This window comes from Erythrolamprus reginae, chromosome 7 (assembly GCF_031021105.1).
Source record: "Erythrolamprus reginae isolate rEryReg1 chromosome 7, rEryReg1.hap1, whole genome shotgun sequence".
Lineage (NCBI taxonomy): Eukaryota > Metazoa > Chordata > Lepidosauria > Squamata > Dipsadidae > Erythrolamprus > Erythrolamprus reginae.
The window spans coordinates 70,205,564-70,222,567 of record NC_091956.1 but is presented as its reverse complement, the minus strand read 5'-3'; the positions used below and the strand labels follow the sequence as shown (position 1 = coordinate 70,222,567).

Below are 17,004 nucleotides of genomic sequence, written 5' to 3'. Positions count from 1 at the left end.
CTCATTTTACCGATCTTGGGAGAATGGAAGGCTGAGTCAACCTTGAGCCTGCTGAGATTCGCTCTGCCAAACTGCTGGCAGCCGGTGATCGGCAGAAATAGCTTGTAGTACTGCACTCTAACCACTGCACCACCGAGTCTCTTTACAATATAATATTGTGTGTGTGTGTAAAGTATGTGGGATGGGTATGAGATTAATTCTTTCCCCATGTTTCTCTGCAAAAGTATTATTATAGTTAGACGAGTTTGGGTTTAGATTTCATTCATTTTTTTAAAAAAAATACAGTGTTCCCTCGATTTTCGCGGGGGATGCGTTCCGAGACCGCCCGCGAAAGTTGAATTTCCGCGAAGTAGAGATGCGGAAGTAAATACACTATTTTTGGCTATGAACAGTAACACAAGCCTTCCCTTAACACTTTAAACCCCTAAATTGCAATTTCCCATTCCCTTAGCAACCATTTAGATTATTACTCACCATGTTTCTTTATTAAAATTTATTTTAAAAAAATATTTATTAAAGGTGGACGAAAGTTTGGTGATGATATATGACATCATCGGGCAGGAAAAACCGTGGTATGGGGGGGAAACCGCAAAGTATTTTTTAATTAATATTTTTGAAAAACCGTGGTATAGACTTTTCGCGAAGTTTGAACCTGCGAAAATTGAGGGAACACTGTAGTTACAGTTGATTTTGATGTGTCTAAAAATGGTGTCTTGCTTTTCAAATAAATATAGCATCGTGTTTTGATGCTTATTTCCTTCATTTCATTTTGGTATTTGTCTCAAGCAGAAAGCTATATTCTGTTTCAATGAAATCCTTAATAAGGCCAACATGTGATTTCTTCTTGAAATTTAACCGTTTGACAGAATTTAACTGTTTGAATCTTCACCAACAAGAGGGTTTTCTACTTGAAAAATGGTGCCACGGGATGTGCTATGTATGAAACCAAAGATCTTGCTTTCTTATTCTGTTGTGAAACTTTTTAAATGTTTACTTCCATGATCGAATACACCCAACCTTGTAATCATATTTGGGAAAGAAAAATCATACTTTCTGTAGGGTCAACACACCATGGATCACTTATGCTCTGATATATTGGCCTTTTTCTGGAGGGACAAACTATTTTTTTTCCTTTAAAAATTTCCTATAAAAATTGGACTTCACTCTAAGTAAATGTTACCAGCTCTTATTATTTAGATCAGTGTTTCCCAACCTTAGCAACTTGAAGATATTTGGACTTCAGTTGCCAGAATCCCCCAGACAGCGAATGCTGGCTGGGGAATTCTGGGAGTTGAAGTCCAGATATCTTCAAGTTGCCAAGGTTGGGAAACACTGATTTAGATGGTAGTAGATGCCTTATTTCATTTGTTATTTGTGCAAATGTTAAAAACAGGAAGATACTTTACCAGGGAGGGCAGAAAAAGAAAAGAATGTCATGTATCTCAGCATAATAGGGGAAAAAATTATCAAGCAAAATTGTGATACTATGACGTTAAGTTGTGACCTTCGAAACAAAACTGCAAATTTTGACTGATTTGTGCTTGTCATTATTTCAGTAAAAGAAAAAAACACTACTAATACTACAAGTAATTAACTTTGTAACTTAAGTCTTGTATCTCTTGCCATTGTTAGTACCTGGGGACTATTCCAACATTTAATAGTAATTATTTTGAAGATATAGTGATACCTTGTCTTACAAACTTAATTGGTTCCCGGACGAGGTTCTTAAGGTGAAAAGTTTGTAAGACGAAACAATGTTTCCCATAGGAATCAATGGAAAAGTGATTAATGCGTGCAAGCCCAAAATTCACCCCTTTTGCCAGCCGAAGCGCCCATTTTTGCGCTGCTGGGATTCCCCTGAGACTCCCCTCCATGGGAAACCCCACCTCCGGACTTCCGTTGCCAGCGAAGCACCTGTTTTTGCACTGCTGGGATTCCCCTGCAGCATCACAAAAACACGGAAGTCCAGAGGTGGGGTTTCCCATGGAAGGGAGCCTCAGGAGAATCCCAGCAGCACAAAAACGGGTGCTTCGCTGGCAACGGAAGTCTGGAGGTGGGGCATCCCAGAGGCGGCGGTGGGTTTGTAAGGTGAAAATAGTTTGTAAGAAGAGGCAAAAAAATCTTAAACCCCGGGTTTGTATCTCGAAAAGTTTGTATGATGAGGCGTTTGTAAGATGAGGTATCACTGTATGTCCTACTGTTGTTTAAAGAAGGCAACAAATTGACCTTTGGTTTGATGTTTTGCAGGCAATGAAACTAACAAGGCAGCCCAAAGTGCCAGTGAAAGTATAATGGAACATCCCTCGTGAATGTATATATGTCCTATTTTGTACATACAGAGAGAGACAATGCAAAAGATGATCCTATATGAATGTCGCCTCAGCACTTACTTTATTTTTATACCTACAAATCTATTTAAAATGCCTACTGAAGTGCCTTAAAATACTTTTGATAAAAGCATTGATTCCAAAATCAGATGACTGGTTATTATAAGAGGTTGCACTCAGAATTTGCCATTTATTCACATTTATTTATCTTCCTGAACAAATCAGTGAAACTTCAAAGCTTCCATGATCACATCTCAATCCACCAAATGGTTCCTCCTCTATAAGCTTTACTGCAGTGAATGAAGACCAAACTGGACCTACCCGTTGTCCTAATTATTCACGAACTTTTTATATGTTTTCCTGGGCACTATCTTCTTCTAGTTCCTCGAAGATGATTTCTGAAGATTTGAGTGAGAAATGAACTTGATTTTTGGCGACTCTGTCACATCCTTATTTTGACATCCCTTTTTTCTTCCGAATTTGTGTACATTCAGCAAGGGACCAGCCATCAGAGAGAAACTTAGCATCAATTATTTGCGTTTGTTGAGACAATCCTCTCCACCTTCCTTCAAAGTTAATGGCTTCTCGAGATAATTCAGATTCATTTTTATGGTGCTGTGGCATTTATATCTTAAATGAACTCTGAACTTCCTCAAAGGCAAGGCTATAAGGAAACACCAGTGATTTACAAGCACAGCTGGATGAGTGTTTTTATTACCATTGCTATAGTTTACTAAAACAGATTATCTTTTTTCCCTTGTGCAGGACATCCCAACCAAGAGTGACAGAAAAATACTAATATTGCAGTGGTCACTTTATTGCCACTTACAAGCTTTTCAGTGCTATATTGTTCGATATCCCCTGAAGAGTATACAAAAACTAATGAGGTTGGAAGACTGCCCCCTCAAGCTAGCAAAAATGCATATATTCCATAGAAATTTAATACAGTAGTACCTCTAGATACGAGTTTAATTCGTTCCAGAACAGAGCTCGTATGTCGGATGAACTCGCATCTCGAACGAATGCCTTTAGACTTTGTATTCCCCCCGCCGAGATAACCAGAAGCAAGGATTCTTGCGCCACCTAGTGGAAGCTCGGCTCGTATCCCGAATTTGAGCTCGGGTGTCGAACAGAAATTTCGCTCCTGTTGTGGCTCGTAACTTAGAATACTCGCATGTGGAGCAGCTCGTATCTAGAGGTACTACTGTATCTAGTTAACCTGACAATCAGAGTTTGAAGGTGATTTTTTTTAAAAAAAATCTTAACTTTTTACTAGGAATGTTCATTTATATCCACATTTGGATAAAAAGAAAAGGAAAGTAAAACAATATATATTTAATAATATAATCAACAGGACACTTAAAAATATTGGCCTTCAGATCTCAAATTTAGAGACCATATTATTTCCACGGTGGTGTGTTAGTCGTGGGAGTCTATAAATAATGTAGGGGTTTCTGGTGCTTTCACAGCCCTGTTTTTCTTGACACGTACAGGAAGCCGCCTTATCCAAGAGCACATTTATGCATTTTCCTCTGCCTAACATTCTGTGAAGGAAAATGCTGGTTTTAAACACATATACTTGTGTGCATTATAGTAGAAAAATAGAACAGCCACTTAAAGACGGGAATATATCTTATATGTTGTTCTAATTTCAGACTTAAACTATAGGAAACATGCCTACTATTTCTACCAGTTCAGACTGGTTCACCCAAACCAGTAGCGACCCTTTGGTGACATCATGATGATGTCACTGAAGCGGTTTGGTTGGTGCCAGTCCAAGGGCGCCACCATCTTTTTTTAAAAACTTTTTTTTTCCTGCTGAGCATTTCTGCCACTGCGCGTGTGGTCGCCATCTTGTTTTTCTTTTCATTTTTTGACGCGCCACTCATTTTTCTGTTTGTTTTATAAATATTTTTCTAAGTTTACAAATATCTGTTACCTAGTCAACAGCCCTTTTAGTCCTGGACTAAGTAACAAAAATAATGATTGTTTTTAAAAAGTTTTGCAATTTGTTTTGCATGCAAGTTCCAGGGAAATGTAAAGAATTTGCACAAGAATGCATGTTACCTTGTTAGAGAGATCCAATTTAATTGCCCATTACAAATGAAAACATGGCTCTCATTTTCTCTGACTCGTTTCCCGCTGTTCTGTCTTCCTCTAAGTTGAGCGACATCTTTTAAACAGTCACAACACTGCTACTATTCCAACAGATCTACCTCGAGTTACTGCAGTATCATCAGTTCAAGATTTTGATGAACATGTATCATGGCAGTTTCATATATATTTTACCAAATTCCAAGGAGAGACGTTTGGAGATAATGTTGTTTTTGGTTGGAATAAACTAAATGGCATATTCTTCTATTTACTTAACGGTTGAGTAGATTGTTTTAGAATGATGCATAAAGAAAAAAACTGAAGTGCATATTTAAAACCACAAACAGAACTTTTTTGTATTTAGAATGTTACATTGTATTTAAAGATGGTTAAGACCTTTAAAAATTTGACTTTAGCTATAAAAGGTTCCCTGGATTGGATGTTATATTGGAAAAAGATATGCATTCCGCAATTGATTTTGTAACAAAGGTCATTATCTTTCTATTCCCTCTCTACTGATAAATTTTCTATTTGTTTTTCTTAAAGCTTATATACATAATTTTAAATAAAAACTATTCATTAAAACTGTTTCTTGTTTTTCTTAATGTTGGGGATATCAGTAGATGTAAATAATAATACAGTGGTACCTCGATACTCGACTGCTTCAAAACTGATTCAATTTGGTGCTTGACTCATTTTGACATGAAAATGTTGTCCCAGTACTCATCATTTGTTTGGTACTCAGTGCACTACAAAAGAAAGTGGAGGACAGCCGCAGATGGTGGACAGGAAGTCAGCCATGCTGGAAAAATGACTGACAGGAAAAAGGTACAGATAGGAAGTCCTTCCTAGCAGAAACAAAGGGTCACAAGGTAAGTCACATGGTTTATTTGGCACTTATCCTTTTTAGTACTTATCATGTCTCCCAGAACCAATTAAGAATGAGTACCAAGCAGCGGTAGGCTACAAGCCAGAACACTAAATTGCGCTCGCCGCCGTGGCTCATAAGTGCTTGCAGGGCCAGCGTGATTTTGCTTCTGCACCTGTGTTTCGGCATGTGCAGAAGCAAAAAAAATCGCCAAACAGGGCAGAGGTGCGCGATTTTGCTACCTCCACAGATGCAGAAGCAAAATCGCACTGGTCCCGCAAGCACTTATGAGCCGCAGCCACTTAGCGTTCTGGCTCGTAGCCCACTACTGATACCAGGTATTGTGGTTAGCTCTGGCCCAGCTCCTGCCCCAAGGAATGTGCAAGTGGATGTGGGGGAAACATTCACATGCCGCAGGCCTCTTTTGCTCCCAATGGAATCTGCTGACGAAGCCTCCTCTGACCAAGGAAGCGTGAGTGAGAGGGAAGAGGGGAGTTTGGCAGACAGCCCAAGAGGAGATCAATCATCTGTATCATCCCTGGATTCTGAACAAGAATTAATGACACATCCACGCATGCGTAGAGTGATGCATAGGAGACAACAACTGAAGGATTATTACAAGAGAAAATGAGGCCACCTGTGGTTGGGTGGGGCTGCTGTAATTAGTGCTACAGATAAAAGTTTAACCTGGTGTTTTAGCCTCATGGCAGTTTATTTGATTCATTGTTTTGTCAAGATCGTGATTTTTGTGCTGTTCAAGATTATGTGTGAACCCTCTGGACTTTAGAATTGGACTCAATTTCCCAGTTATTGGGTGAGCAATTGGATTGCATTTAACCTGTGCCTTGTGTGTAGCAGAAAGTCCCTTTGACATTTAAAAAGGGAGCTTTTTCTGTTTATAAAAACTTTGGGTTTTCCTTTTATCGTGTGGTGTGTGTCTTCCTGGACTAATTACCCTGTAATTACAGGCAGTTGAAACACTCTGGCAGAACACCAAGGTACCACTGTATATGGTTAAGTAGCCCTTTCACTTTCCAAGTTGCTGAAGTGTTTTTAGCATTCAGTAGAAATGTACGTCCCCTTCTGGAATGTCACCGTTTATTCGTTCTCGATATTTCTAGATCTCATCATAGCTGCAATAATTACATTATTACATGCGTACCAAGTCAGAAGATGATAATGCTAATTATAACTATGCTAAATTACGGATGAATCTATAAACTAAACTATTGATTAGCATAACACTGAATGTTAAAGCGGAGTCACTGGTTCTTTCCGATATATTTAAACCCGTAAGTAGTTTTGAGTAATGATGCTCACAGACATCAACCTGAGTATGAGTTATCTACCCGCTGTATGTTTGGAATGAAAGGGATGAAGTAAGCGCCGTTGATTGATATTCAATTTTCAGCTTTCAGTCATTTTGTCAGGGTTTTATGTATCCTCAACTTCGTAATGTTTATTTCAAAATAAGAAATAAGGTAAAAAAATAAGGTAAAAAAACCCCCATGGTATTCCATGGAGTCTTGCAAAACTATAATTTGCCAGAATGTTTTGTTTTACTTCCAATCTGTTGTGGTTCAGCCTGAGGCTGCTCAGGGACCGGCTGTGTCTCTGCTGGCTCCATGCCCGGAGGAGGAGGACAGCGAAGAGGAGGGGGCTGAACAGTCGGATGGGGGAGAGGAAAATCAGGAATGGGACGAAGGAGAACAGCATGAGAGCCCCGGGGGGGGGGGGGGGGGGGCTCTCCCCAGCCAGTAGTTTGGAGTCATTAGGTGATGAAGCTCAAGCCGTCATTGACATGCGACAGAGACGGTCAGATCAAAGAAAGGAGCAATTAAAGAAGTATCAGCACTGAATTAGGAACAGCTGGGTTTGGGTGTGGTCCTCCTTAGCAGGGTTTAAAAGGCAGGCAAGCCCTTGAAGCCATGTGGAGTGTTATCAGTTTGGAGTTGCGTCATCCTGTCTTGTTTCTCGGCGTCTCTGTTCCTGGCTTGTGGCCCAGCAGCTTTGGAAGACCCGTGGGAGGTGTAGGTCTGCTATCTACAGCCTCGGCTTGGCAGCAAGAATTCTGTATTGCTGCATGGACTTTTGCCTTCGTGGATATATCTGAAGATACAGCATTTTCCTGTTTGTAAGGACATTTTCTGTTACCTGTGTTTTTATTGAATTTTATAAAACTGCCTTTGCCTTTTACCAGTGTGTCTGGCTTCTCTTTTTGGGTTGGTATTGGCTTCTGGAGTGACCCAGACAGAACACAATCTAACCAATAGCCCTGTAATTCCCAACTTAACTATAAAAGCCAGGCAATGCAATTTTTTTTTCCTTTTCCTCTGGAATAGCAATCTTCAAAATATAGATGTGAGATTAAAGATTTCCACTCTTCCTAAAATTGATAAATACAAGAGAGTTGTTTCTGTTGTTTCCAATTTATGGGATTCATTGCTCCACGATGAAGTGATAGGTACTTACTGTAAGTGGTCCATCTATAAAACAGAGGTCTTTATAGATGATTCTAACAAGTAGCTACCTTGCCAGAAATAACAAGTGTGTCAGAACAATCAGTAGGAGAATGATCTAGCAATGTCGGAGAAAATATAAAACAAATTACCGGCCACAGGTATTGATAAAGAGTTTCCAAAATTTTATGTGAAGGAAGAGAGGGCTTGATTTGCTGTTGCTCACTGAGAACGGATGTTTTCAGTTTTGTTAATATTTTTGTTATAGTATAATTTTTTTTGTAGACTAAATTTGGGAGGAGCTCTTGTATGATCAGAAGCTATATCACAATAATTGCAGATAATATGAAAATGTAGTCCATAGCAGGGATGAAAGTCCATCTTTTTTCCCTTGCTGGCGCTGTGGGAGTGGCTTGGCGGCTGGATCATGTGACTGAGTGGGTGTGGCCAACTTTATCACTCACAGCAAGGTGGGGCAACACCTTGCTGTGAGTAACATCTAGTGGGTCCTGCCCACTCACTCAATTACCCCCACTAAGCCATTCCCACCAAGCCTCCCTCCCTCTCTCTTTTTCTCTTCCCCTTCTCTCTCTCCCTCCCTCTTTCTCTTTCCCTCTCTCCCCTCTCTCTCTTCCCCTTTCCCCCTCCTCTTCCCCTCCCTCTTTATCTCTTCCCTCGCTCTCTCCCCCATTCATCTCTCTTTCCTCCACTTTCTCTTTCCCCCTCTACCTCCCTTTCTCTTCCCCTCCCTCACCCCCTCTTTTCTCCTCCTCCACTCTTTCTTCCCCCTTTTCTCTTTCTTTCTCCCTCTTTCTTTCCCTCTCTCCACACTATTTCTCTTCCTCTTCTTTCTCTTTTATCCCCTTCCCCCCTATTTCCCTCCCCTCTCTCTCTTTTCCTCCCTCCCATCTCCATCCTCCCTTTCTCCCCTGGGAGGATCACCCCAAGCCAGCTCCGTTGTCTTTCTCGCCATCGCTTGTGGGATAAAAAACCCCATCCGAAACAGACTTCCTTTTTTGTCATGGTACAATTGTACAATATAGTTAAAACATTAAGAAAAGTAGAAATAAAAACCCAATGTAAAAACAAACAATCATCCCTCATTTATACTACTGGCCAGAGTGGAACTACCGCTCACGGCCTCAGGCCTGCCGCCATAGATGTGTTTTAATGCCTTTCAGAAGGCAAGGAAAGTGGAATTTTAAAAGTGTGTGTGTATATATATCTGTGTATAGTCGTATACAGAAACTAAACAAATGCAGTCTTTTCTTGAGGGGGGGAAAAGCCTGTATTAAACAATACATTTAGCAATAGTGCCCTCTTGTGGAAAATGTAGGCACATGCAAAATGAATAGAATGGATTGCTTTCCAGATTAGAATGGAAAGTAATTATCCTGCTGCTAAGATTAGTATTATTCAGTTACTGTAAGCCTTCGTGGCAATTGGAGCAGGATTTTATGTATTTTTAATATCATCATTTGCATTTCCAAGCATGATGCATTGCTAGGGAAAACTTCAGCTGTTGAACATGGCTACTTAGAGGCATATGAATCCTCTAGCCGAATTTTGCCTAGTTTTATTACATCGATACATCTGTCAATAATTAGATATGCAAAACAATTGATATTCCAGAAGCTATGTTCACTGGAGATTTTTAGGAAACATCTAGAGTACGGGCATTCAATTCTGGCCGTTTTAGGACTTGTGGACTTCAACACATGGCAACTCCAAATCTCAACTAGCAAATGCTCTACACATTGGGAAGAAGAATCTGAACTCCAAATACGAACTGAATAATCCAATTATCACAGATAATCCCCACTCGGTTAAAGACCTTGGTATACTAATAACAAAAGATTTAAGTGCCAAAGCCCACTGCAACAACATAGCCAAGAAGGCTTCAAGAGTTGTAAACCTAATCCTACGTAGTTTCTGCTCTGGCAATCTCACACTACTTACCAGAGCTTACAAAACTTTTGCCAGACCCATCCTCGAATACAGCTCATCTGTTTGGAACCCATATCGCATCTCAGACATTAACACCCTTGAAAATGTCCAAAGATACTTCACCAGAAGAGCCCTTCACTCATCCACTCGAAATAGAATACTTTATAAGACTAGACTTTCAATCCTGGGCCTAGAAAGTTTAGAACTAAGACGCCTTAAACAAGATCTAAGTATTGCCCACAAGATCATATGCTGCAACGTCCTGCCTGTCGGCGACTACTTCAGCTTCAACCACAACAACACAAGAGCACACAACAGATTTAAACTTAATATTAACCGCTCCAAACTTGACTGTAAAAAATATGACTTCAGTAACCGAGTTGTCGAAGCGTGGAACTCATTACCGGACTCCATAGTGTCATCCCCAAACCCCCAACACTTTACCCTTAGATTATCTACGGTCGACCTATCCAGATTCCTAAGAGGTCAGTAAGGGGCGAGTACAAGTGCACTAGAGTGCCTTCCGTCCCCTGTCCTATTGCTCTCCTATATCTCCTATTCCTTTCTTCTATTCCTATATCTCTTCTTCTATTCTTTCATTGATATGTTCTATTACTATATCTTTTCTATTCTTTCTTAGATATATTTTACTATGAGTATCTCCTCTATAACCTTCATCATGTATTTTACTATGTGTATATAGATATACAGTGGTACCTCGAGATACGAGTTTAATTCGTTCCGGACCTGGGCTCTTAAGTCGAGCAGCTCTTATCTCGAACGACTTTTCCCCATAGGAATTAATGTAAATAATTTTAATTGGTTCCAGCCCTCAAAAAACTCACAAAGTTAGTCTAAATTATGCAGAAAGACATGTTTTTAATGAAGAAATGTACATGTACATATAAATGAATAATGAAGTTTCTTTCACTTAACTTGTAAACTTTCTTAAACTTTTAAATTTACATATGTTCAACTTCTCTGCCACCCAATCCTGTAGGACAGAGGTCCCCAACCCTTTTTGCACCAGGGACCGGCTCTAAGCGATCAAGAGAGGAATGGGTGAATGAATGGACGGAGGGTGGGAAGGAAGGAAGGAAAGAGGGAAGGGACAGGAACAGAGGAAGGAAGCAAGGAAACTTATGAAAGGGGAGAGTAAGAGAGGAATGAGTGAAGGGAGGGAGGGAGGGAAGGTGGGAAGGAGAAAGAAAAGAAGAAATAGAGGAAGGGAAGGTAAAAGAGAGAAAGAAAAAGAGCAAGAAAGAAAGAAAGAAAGGGGGAAGGGACAGGAACAGAGGAAGGAAGCAAGGAAACTTATGAAAGGGGAGAGTAAGAGAGGAATGAGTGAAGGGAGGGAGGGAGGGAAGAAGGTGGGAAGGAGAAAGAAAAGAAGAAATAGAGGAAGGGAAGGTAAAAGAGAGAAAGAAAAAGAGCAAGAAAGAAAGCTGCAAGCACCCCCCCGAGCCCCCCAGGCCGGCTGCAACCTTTTAAAACACGCGCGCCGCTTCGCAGCTGTCTCCTGAAGCCGAACGCGGAAGTTAGCGTTTGGCTTCAGGAGACAGCTCCTTGGCGCTTGTATCTCGAATTTGGGCTTGTAAGTAGAACAAAAATATCTCTCCCCTCCCAGCTCTTATCTCGAGTTGCTCTTAAGTAGAGCAGCTCTTATGTCGGGGTTCCACTGTATATAACCACTAAAACCCTCATTGTGTATTGGACAAAATAAATAAATAAAATAAATAAATAAACTCCCAAAATTCTCCAGCCAGTCATGCTAGCTGGAGAATTTTGGGAATTGAAGATTTAAAGTGGCCAGGGTTGGATGCTCTGATCTAGACAACGCTAACTTGGGGGAGATTGTGTCATATTCCTCTAGGACCCACTTGGGCAGTGATTATGGTTTAAAAGGTAGGAGGTGTCCCACAGAATGAAGAACAAACAGTAACCCACAACAAAGTGTCTATGCCACAAAGTTTCTTATAATTATATGCCATTCAGTGAATGCATTTTTCCCAAAGAGCCAAGATCACTAACATACTACTTTACTACAGTTTCCATTAATCAAACAAACCTGAAGAAATCAGGTTGAGGTATCCATTGTAGATAAAAATATTAAGGAAAATAAGCTTGGATTCTCATACGGTAAAATATGCAGGGAGCAGTGATTGGCTCCTACGGGTACAGTCAGATAGGAAGAACCAGTAGAAAAATTTTGGTCAGGTACACAGAACTGGTTAAAAAAAATTGATTTTTTTTTTCTTTTTTCCCCTTCTGGGCTCTGGAGGGAAGTGTTTTTAATAGGAAAGTGAACACAAGAACAAGGGGACACAATCTGAAGTTAGTTGGGGGAAAGATCAAAAGCAACGTGAGAAAATATTATTTCACTGAAAGAGTAGTAGATCCTTGGAACAAACTTCCAGCAGACGTGGTTGGTAAATCCACAGTAACTGAATTTAAACATGCCTGGGATAAACATATATCCATTGTAAGATAAAATACAGGAAATAGTATAAGGGCAGACTAGATGGACCTTGAGGTCTTCTTCTGCCGTCAGTGTTCTATGTTTCTATGGTTATGTTTTTCCTGTCACAGCACGAATCCCAGTGACCGATTAGGTCCCACAGAGTGGGCCTTCTCCGGGTCCCGTCAACTAAACAATGTCGTTTGGCGGGCCCCAGGGGAAGAGCCTTCTCTGTGGCGGCCCCGACTCTCTGGAATCAACTCCCCCCAGAGATTAGAACTGCCCCTACTCTCCCTGCCTTCCGTAAACTCCTTAAAACCCACCTTTGCCATCAGGCATGGGGGAACTAAAACATTTCCCCCGGGCATGTACAATTTATGCATGGTATGTTTGTGTGTGTGTTTGTTAGTAAATGGGGTTCTTTTTAAACTTTTTTAAATATTTAAATTTATTTGGATTTGTTACGATTTGTTGTATTTTGTTGTGAGCCGCCCCGAGTCCGCGGAGAGGGGCGGCATACAAATCTAAATAATAAATAAATAAATAAATAAATAAATGAGGTTGAACGTGTGCGAGTGTGTGTGTATGTACATACATATACAGTTTATATAGTAGATAATGTATATTTTTGTGTGCCTGTGTTTAATATATATGTACACATATGGCATACATACATAGAATTAAATAGTTTATTTTAGATGTTCAGTAATAGTAAATAGATATGGAAATTGTATCTCTTTGAGGTGAGGAGAGGCCAGGCATCCTAACCCTTGACGTGAGTGACATCAAATTGGCCACCTTTAAGCCAGTCACATGACCTTTAAGCCACCACCCCGTCACATGATCGTCACGCCACTCCCACCTGGTCACATGGCTGGCAAGCCACACCCACAAAATAAGCCAGGCCCACAGTGTGGTAGTAAGAATTTTTGCAGCACTTCACTGGCAGAGGGGCCAACCTGTTTCAGGGATTTGGCTCACCTAGTGCACAAAGACAAAATGAAGTATATTACAATTGATATCATTGTATGGTTATAGTGATGATATGAACTACAGCAGTACCTCTAGATATGAGTTTAATTTGTTCCAGAAGAGAGCTTGTATGTTCGAACAACTCGTATCTGGAACAAATGGCTTTAGACTTTGTTTTTCCCCTCCGAGATAACCAGAAGCAAGGATTCTTGCGCCACCTAGTGGACGCTCGGCTCGTATCCCGAATTTGAGCTCGGGTCTGGAACAGAAATTTCTCTCCCCTCATGGCTCGTATCTTGGAATACTCGTGTGTGGAGCAGCTCGTATCTAGAGATACTACTGTACATTTACATTACAGGGAAGATCTATATACGACTAGAAAAAACCCGAAATATTTTTTAGAAAAACCCGAAATATTTTTTCCCTCAGAATTTAGCACACAAACTTCCTCTTCATCCCGGAAAGTACAAATATGACATTGCTAATCTTTTCGGCCCTTGTTTAAAAGTCAAACGCTTAGCTAAAAGAAATTTATATTGACCTTCTAACTAAGCACATATAGGGTTACTTTGGACATTCTCTTCTCTTTTATGAGCTTAGGTCAGCACCCCATTAAATATTATGTCACATCAACATTTCCCCCTCACTGGTGAAGGACCGGCCTCGACACCTCAGCAGTAGCACCTCACGAGTGACAATACATATTAATTGTTAAAATGATCTTTGGCTGGCCTGTAAAACAGCCTCTGTTTATAAAGAATCAATTATGGGTTGACATTAGAAGTAGCTGAGCTATAATGGATAGTGCAGTTCCAAGCTTCAATGGGGACATCAGGCGTCCCTGACCTTAACCTGCAGAATCAAAGTCCTTCTCCTGGTTACTATATGAGTTGTTAGCAGATCACCATCGAGGGACCCCATTATTGGACTGTAGTCATTAAAGCCACTGCAAAATAATTATCATAATAAAGTGCCATTTAAGAAAATGCAACTGGAGAGGGTGCCGGAGATAAGGTAACGCAAATACTTCAAGCAAATAACATGAAAAATCAGTAATGTGAAACCATGATGCATAAATAGAAAATCTGAAAATGCAATGAACTAATAAAATAGATTCTTGCAAATGAAATGTACAAATTATTATTATTATTATTATTATTATTATTATTATTATTATTATTTGTTGTGGTGGTGGTTAGCTCTGGCCCAGCTCCTGCCCCAAGGACTGTGGATGTGGGGGAGACATCCACATGCTGCAGGCCTGTTTTGCCCCTGGCGGAATCTGCTGATGAAGGCTCCTCTGACCAAGAAGACATGAGTGACAGGAAGGAGGAGAGTGTGGCAGACAGCTCAGAAGGAGATCAATTATCTAGCTCCTCCTTGGATTCAGAACAAGAGTTAATGATACAGCCACGCATGCAGACAGCGATGCATAGGCAGCAACAACTGAGAGATTATTATCAAAGAAAATGAGGCCACCTGTGGTTGGGTGGGGCTGTGGTAATTAGTGAGGCTGCTATAAATAGCAGCCTGTGGGTTTGGCCATTGTGGAGGATTATCTGATCCTTGTGTTTCGTGACTGCTTTACGGACTTTGACTTTTTGTGTGCTGCTTTTTCCCCGCTTTGAAACTAAACCAGAGCAAAGTGTGTTTCACTTTGTGAAAGAAGAAGGACTGTAAATTGCCTCACGGCTGCAAGCTAAGTATCACAGAACTGATAAGGGACTTGTACAAATTACCAGTTTGTTTGGAGACAGTGTTCTTTGCTATACCAAAAGAGGGCTTAGGTTAAGTGACTTTTCATTATAAAGAACATTGTTTTGAATTTTCAAACGTGTGTGTGTCTGAAATTTGTACCTGTCAATTTTTGGGAGGAGTCTACCAGAGAGCCTGACAGAACATTATTATTATTATTATTATTATTATTTATTTATTTATTTATTTATTTATTTATTTATTTATTTATTTATTATTTGGATTTGTATGCCGCCCCTCTCCGAAGACTCGGGGCGGCTCACAACAAGTGAAAAACAATCCAATACAATCCAATTAATTAAAATATTATAAGTTTAAGAGAATCCCCAATACTAACATACACACATACATTATTATTATTTCAATACAACACTATGCTGGATTTCGTATTTCATCACCAGTCGGGCGCTTTCCAAGCACCTAGGACTGCATGATGTACCGGCAAATTATGTTTGCCGATCCCAGTAAAGCGGACTTTTGCAATTGACAGATGGAGATTTTGTCAATTCCGATAGTTTTCAAACGTCCGCTGAGATCCTTTGGCCCTGCGCCCAGCGTGCCAAGTACCACTGGGACCACTTTCATTGGCTTGTGCCAGAGTCGTTGCAGCTCGATTTTTAGATCTTCATATTTCACTAATTTCTCTAGCTGCTTCTCCTCAATTCTGCTGTCCCCTGGGATTGCGATGTCGATGATCCATACTTTCTTTTTCTCCACAATCAGGATGTCTGGTGTGTTATGCTTCAGAATTCGGTCAGTCTGAAGTCGGAAGTCCCACAGTAGTTTTGCTTGTTCATTTTCGACCACTTTTTCGGGCTTATGATCCCATCAGTTCTTTGCCACTGGTAAATGGTAGTTCTGGCACAAGTTCCAGTGGATCATCTGTGCCACAGCATCGTGTCTATGCTTGTAGTCAGTCTGTGCGATCTTTTTGCAGCAGCTGAGTATGTGATCGATTGTTTCATCTGTTTTTTTAGAGTCTGCAGTTTGGATCGTCTGTTGATTTTTCAATTCTGGCTTTTACAGCATTTGTTCTAATGTCCTGTTCTTGTGCCGCCAGTATTAGTCCTTCTGTCTCCTTTTTGAGTGTTCCACTTGTAAGCCATGACCAGGTCTTTTCTTTATCCACTTCAATCTTCTCCAAGAACTGGCCATGCAATGCTTTGTTCTGCCAACTGTCCATACGACATTGAGTTACATTATTATTATTATTATTATTATTATTATTATTATTATTATTATTATTAATTAGACTTGTATGCCGTCTTTCTCGGAGGACTCGGGACGGCTCACAAAATACAATACAATAATAATATGCGAACAAATCTAATAGTTAAAATTCTAAACTAAAATCTCCTTATATTTAAAAAACAGTCAATTAACTCAATCACATCCACACATAACATTTCATGGTCAGAAAGAAGGGGAGGCATGCTCTAACTGCCCCAGGCCTGGCAACATAGATAAATGATAGGTCTACTAATAATACACTGCTCAAAAAAATAAAGGGAACACTTAAAACACAATATAACTCCAAGTAAATCAAACTTCTGTGAAATCAAACTGTCCACTTAGGAAGCAACACTGATTGACAATCAATTTCACATGCTGTTGTACACATTCAACTTTGTACAGAACAAAGTATTCATTGAGAATATTTCATTCATTCAGATCTAGGATGTGTTCTTTGAGTGTTCCCTTTAATTTTTTTGAGCAGTATATATTGGTTGGTATGACTGCTCTGCAATCAGCTGACTTGTCTCAAAGTATCATGAAGTCATAAAGAAATCTGTCCATTTTTAATCCCTCCAGGAAAAAAAAGGGAGAGATTGTGAGAATGCCCACACGTACTCTGGACAGTTCTCTTCATGAGTAGATTGCAGGAACTGAGTTTTTGGTAATCGGTGTATGAGTTGAGCTCCACCAAACTCAGAATCATTAACATGGTCTACGGGTGAAACTCAAAAAATTAGAAGATCATGCAAAAGTTCATTTAAACTCAACCCTGATAAGACGGAGTGGCTGTGGGTTTTGCCTCCCAAGGACAATTCCATCTGTCCGTCCATCACCTCGGGGGGGGGGAATTATTGCAGAGATAATTATTGGTTTTTCACTTTGTTTTTT

General features: G+C 40.1%; 1 protein-coding gene across 2 annotated transcripts in view; it reads left to right on the top strand.

The window, feature by feature from the left end:
• The window catches only part of SLC10A7 (solute carrier family 10 member 7), a 199,714-nt gene extending 194,708 nt beyond the window's left edge, over positions 1-5,006 (top strand). Inside the window, exon 12 of one of the 2 annotated variants that reach the window (XM_070757770.1) lies at positions 2,248-5,006. In XM_070757770.1, coding sequence (XP_070613871.1) covers positions 2,248-2,292 — 45 coding nt within the window. In that variant the 3' untranslated portion in view covers positions 2,293-5,006. The remainder of the gene's footprint in view (positions 1-2,247) is intronic. The other variant, XM_070757773.1, reaches the window with a different exon arrangement.
• The last annotated feature ends 11,998 nt before the right edge of the window (positions 5,007-17,004 follow it).